This window comes from Pinus tabuliformis, chromosome 6 (genome assembly GCF_031772625.1).
Source record: "Pinus tabuliformis cultivar Carrire ecotype Pingquan chromosome 6, CPIR1, whole genome shotgun sequence".
Taxonomy (NCBI): Eukaryota; Viridiplantae; Streptophyta; class Pinopsida; order Pinales; family Pinaceae; genus Pinus; species Pinus tabuliformis.
The window spans coordinates 1,991,210,162-1,991,214,250 of NC_142292.1; the positions used below are offsets into that span (position 1 = coordinate 1,991,210,162).

General features: G+C 34.3%; 1 protein-coding gene across 1 annotated transcript; it reads right to left on the reverse strand.

Moving 5' to 3' along the window:
* Positions 1–1,690: 1,690 nt before the first annotated feature.
* Positions 1,691–3,730, reverse strand: LOC149267218 (kinesin-like protein KIN-14Q). The gene is made up of 7 exons (XM_089410529.1): positions 3,679–3,730; positions 3,380–3,536; positions 3,020–3,273; positions 2,745–2,908; positions 2,437–2,592; positions 2,061–2,344; positions 1,691–1,883 (listed from the first exon to the last, which is right to left on the reverse strand). The coding sequence occupies exons 1-7, from the start codon at positions 3,728–3,730 to the stop codon at positions 1,691–1,693; spliced, it is 1,260 nt and encodes a 419-aa protein (XP_089266655.1).
* Positions 3,731–4,089: the final 359 nt, after the last annotated feature.

Here is a 4,089-nt window from a genome sequence, read left to right on the forward strand (position 1 = left end):
AGGCCAAACAAATATAATAATTTTGATAATGTTTTTTTTTTCCGTGGATGCTCATGTTGAATGAAACTAGGCCAACACCATTGTGATTGAGGGAAAAGTTTAAAAAACTTACAAATGTTTCATTTTAATGTGTTTTAATTAAAACTTCAATAATCACTTTGGTTAAAAAATACATAGTACTCATTTTATTAGCCAAATTTTTTATTACAAATGTTTCATTTTAATATTGAAATAAGTTAAAAATACTTACCACACATTTTATTACCCAAATTTATTATTACAAATCTTTCATTTTAATATTTTTAGTTAAAATTTGAATTATTTAAATTCTACATCATAATCATTAATGAAAATTTAAATGTAAATTCTTTGCCCAACCAAACCACTACATAAAGGCCAAACAAATACAATAATTTTGATAATGTTTTTTTCGTGGATGGTCATGTTGAAACTAGGCGAGGAAAAAGTTTTAAAAACTTACTACATATTTTATTATCCAAATTTATTATTACAAATGTTTCATTTTAATGTGTTTTAATTAAAACTTCAATAATCACTTTGGTTAAAAAATACATAGTACTCATTTTATTAGCCAAATTTTAAGAACATGGCAGACACTAAGGAGATTAGACAAGAATCATAAGGCAAACAATACAAAGGTGAGTCAAAATTCAAAAGAGCAACACAATTTTCTTAAAAAGAGGTGTAGGTGATGCTATTCTTGGGTTTAATTTCTAAATTGGAGATATGTCCATTTTTATTCAAGGGTAGATCTTAATTCACATAGAAATTCAAAATTTATTTACAAAATTGTTATAATCCTTTGTAGACACATGTTTCAAACTAAAAAAAAAAAAAAAAATATTTGGATTGATTAAGGTTGTCCATAGCAGTAGGAAGTGATGATGAATAAATATGGAGGAATTGTACCAAAGACTATTGCAGGAGGAAGTGATCAAGAATAAATATGGAGTTGTACCAAACAAGAATAAATATGGATGATCAAGAATAAATATGGAGGAATTGTACCAAACGACCTCTAATTATGAAGGTGATCAAGGTGATGAAGAATAAATATAGAGGAATTGTACCAATGACTATAGCAGGAGGAAGTGATCAAGAATAAATATGGAAGAATTATACCAAAACGACCTCTCATTTCGAAGGTATAAAATGACAATCGGTATTTAACTTCAACATAGGCCTCATGATTTGTAAGGCTCAAGGAACAATATTGTAGTATGATCTTATTATAGCATGGTCCTTGCCTTTTCTTGATATTTTTCTTCCTTTCTATAGTTGTCAAGAAATCATTAATTAAGTTGTCAAAGAATCATTAATTAGTGTATTAATTAGTGTTATATGTTATTGCGTTACGCTTTTCCTTGCAACATATGGTGCAGTTGCTAGTTTATTTCTGGGTGTCCAGGGTCCCCTTGGTTGGCTATGGGTTCTTTTTGCAGTTGTAATGCAGAGTTTATCTCTTTTTGCAGGTTATTACATGAGGTTTTCCCACCTTCATCGCTTGCTGATCAGGTGGTGGTCTTGCAAGTTCGCCCTGCATGCCCGTTTGGAGCTGGAAGGTCATAGAAACAAAGTATAAATGAATTGATCCTGAGTCAGATCATGTTATAAAAGAGCTTAAAAGTGTTCATGTAATAATGGATTCTCTCTACTATGCTGCTTGTGACTACTTACAAGCTGTTGTCTTCGATTCCACGGGTACTTTTCCCTCAAGTGAATTTCGCCCAGGGCGACCACTTCCTGAATTGTTGACCACTGTAAGTGGCTGCCTATTTGAGAAGGGTTGGCTCTGTCCACCACTAGATAATCTTCGCTCACTGCTACAGATAGGGGGTGATGATTCAACTTGAATTGTAGATCTAATTTACCAAAAAAAAAAGCAATCATGTTAGCTTAATGGGCATTTCCAAAACATCTATTGGCTTAATGGGCATTTCCAAAATGACAAAAATGTTAATGGGCATTTCCAAATTGTTACAGATGTTAATGGGCATTTCCAAATCATATTGGGTAACACTGTGCCTTTGAAACATTACCCTTTTTCACCATTGATTAGCTTTCCAAAGGACTGTAGTGACTTTTTAATTTGACAAGTCTTTTTCGATGCGAATGGAGCCACAGTATCAGTTCCTGTATTTGTTTCACCGTCTGTACCACCACTTTTTAGCCCTGATAAATTTCTACGGTCATTTCCCAGACTGCTCCGACAGTTGCCGTTTTGTTTGCCTATCGGCGTCTCATTAAGCTTGGATCTCTCCCCTGAATCTACCAACTTGTCATCATGGATGCCCATACCAAAATTATAAATACCATTTTGTACCTGTAAACAAAAGTCATCATCAATGGACCGATAGAACTTGATAGCAGGGACTTCAAAAGAGAAATTTTTAAAAATTCTTAATACGCCCGTACCTCAACTTTGCTTATTCCAGGTGCTTCAAGGCTCCATCTACGATTTCGCACTGGCGTTTGGAGTTTGTATTTGTCAATAAGTGGAGATTCTCTCATATTTTGTAACTGTGCTACTTCTGCTTCTTTCCTCGCCAACGCCTTCTTCAAACTGTCTACCTGCAAGTAAGGGAAAGCATAAAAGCTGAAATCCGAAACAGTATATGATATTTTTAATTTATGAAATAAACTGTTTGTAGTGAAAATGATGATAAATGCAAGGCTCTCTAAGCTCACAAACTTCTCCACTTTCTTTATTGAAACGTGCATACCTGCTCTCTAAGCTCACGAACTTCTCCACTTTCTTTATTCAAACGTGCAGCACCAAGTTCAACAGAGGACACCCGTTCAGCGAATTTAAGGGTGCTTATTGTCTCTCCATATGAATTTGGTTCAGGACTTATGTGCACAAACATCAGAGTCTTTGCCTTGCCCCCTGGTGTATGGAGGATTTGCATAATTCACAATGTCAGATAATAAATTTGAAATAACGCTCAAACATAAAGGAGAAAGTAGGACTTTTTAAGGACTTGGTAATGTTTATAACCTAATGAATCCTGAAGCAATTGAGTCAATTTGCTATTTCGATATGGCACATGCGAATTCCCCTGTGCTAATGCTGCAATAATGTCTCCTAAAGATGAAAGGGACTTGTTTATGTATTGTGCCTCCTTAAAATGATCTCCAGTTACTTCAGATTTATCCACTCTCTCACTTCCAGCAAGATCTACCAAATTAAGGCAGCTATGAAGGTTACACCCAGAAACACGATCTGTACCTTGCACATGCACAATCAACACACTGCAAAGAACACTGTTAGCAATGTACACCTTCAAACAAATTACTAAAAATGAATATATTTTAAGACATGTTTAGATGTTATAGAAATGGTCGTAAGTTCTCAAACCTGTGAGAACGACTGCTGTGGTCATTTAGTGCAGTATAGCTAACAGTGCAATTCTTTTGGCCAAAATTCATCAAATCCAAAACATCAAAAGTTGCTTTAACAGGCATAAGTATAGCATCTGGTACATTAAATCCCTTATGACCACTATTTCGAATATCTAATGTGCAGGGAATTAAGGAATTACTAACATAACATGACTTTTCTATACTGAAATCTCTTGAACAACACCAAAATTTAAATAAAAACACGACAAAATGATATTTCTTACTTGAGGTCAATGATCCGAGAAGATCCCTCACTTGTTCGTTGTATATCTCTATCATTTGGAGCACACAGAGCAAACAGAGCCATCGGAGAGCTTATATGCATGCATTTAATAGCAGACGGAGTTATCGGAAGCCAAACTCATATATATATATATATATATATATATATATATATATATATATATATATATATATATATATATAAATAGATAGATAGATAGAGAGAGAGAGAGAGAGAGAGATAGATAGATATATTTACGTTATCGGGCCCGTGAAAGCCATGTATGCATGCTTTAACACTATCGGCGGGCAAAACTATGAAATACGTGGCAAATACACTATCGGAGGCCAAAAACTCATGTATATATGCCTTTATACTATCGGAGGCAGAAAACTTGGCTCTAGGGAAAATACACTATCAGAGGCAGATTACGGACTTGTAAA

Coding starts and splice junctions, on each gene's coding strand:
- LOC149267218 (XM_089410529.1), bottom strand. CDS start 3,730: ATGGCTCTGTTTGCTCTGTGTGCTCCAAATGATAGAGATATACAACGA. Junction 3,537..3,678: donor TAGAGATATACAACGAACAA/GTGAGGGATCTT, acceptor CCTGCACATTAG/ATATTCGAAATAGTGGTCAT. Junction 2,345..2,436: donor CTGGAATAAGCAAAGTTGAG/GTACGGGCGTAT, acceptor TTTTGTTTACAG/GTACAAAATGGTATTTATAA.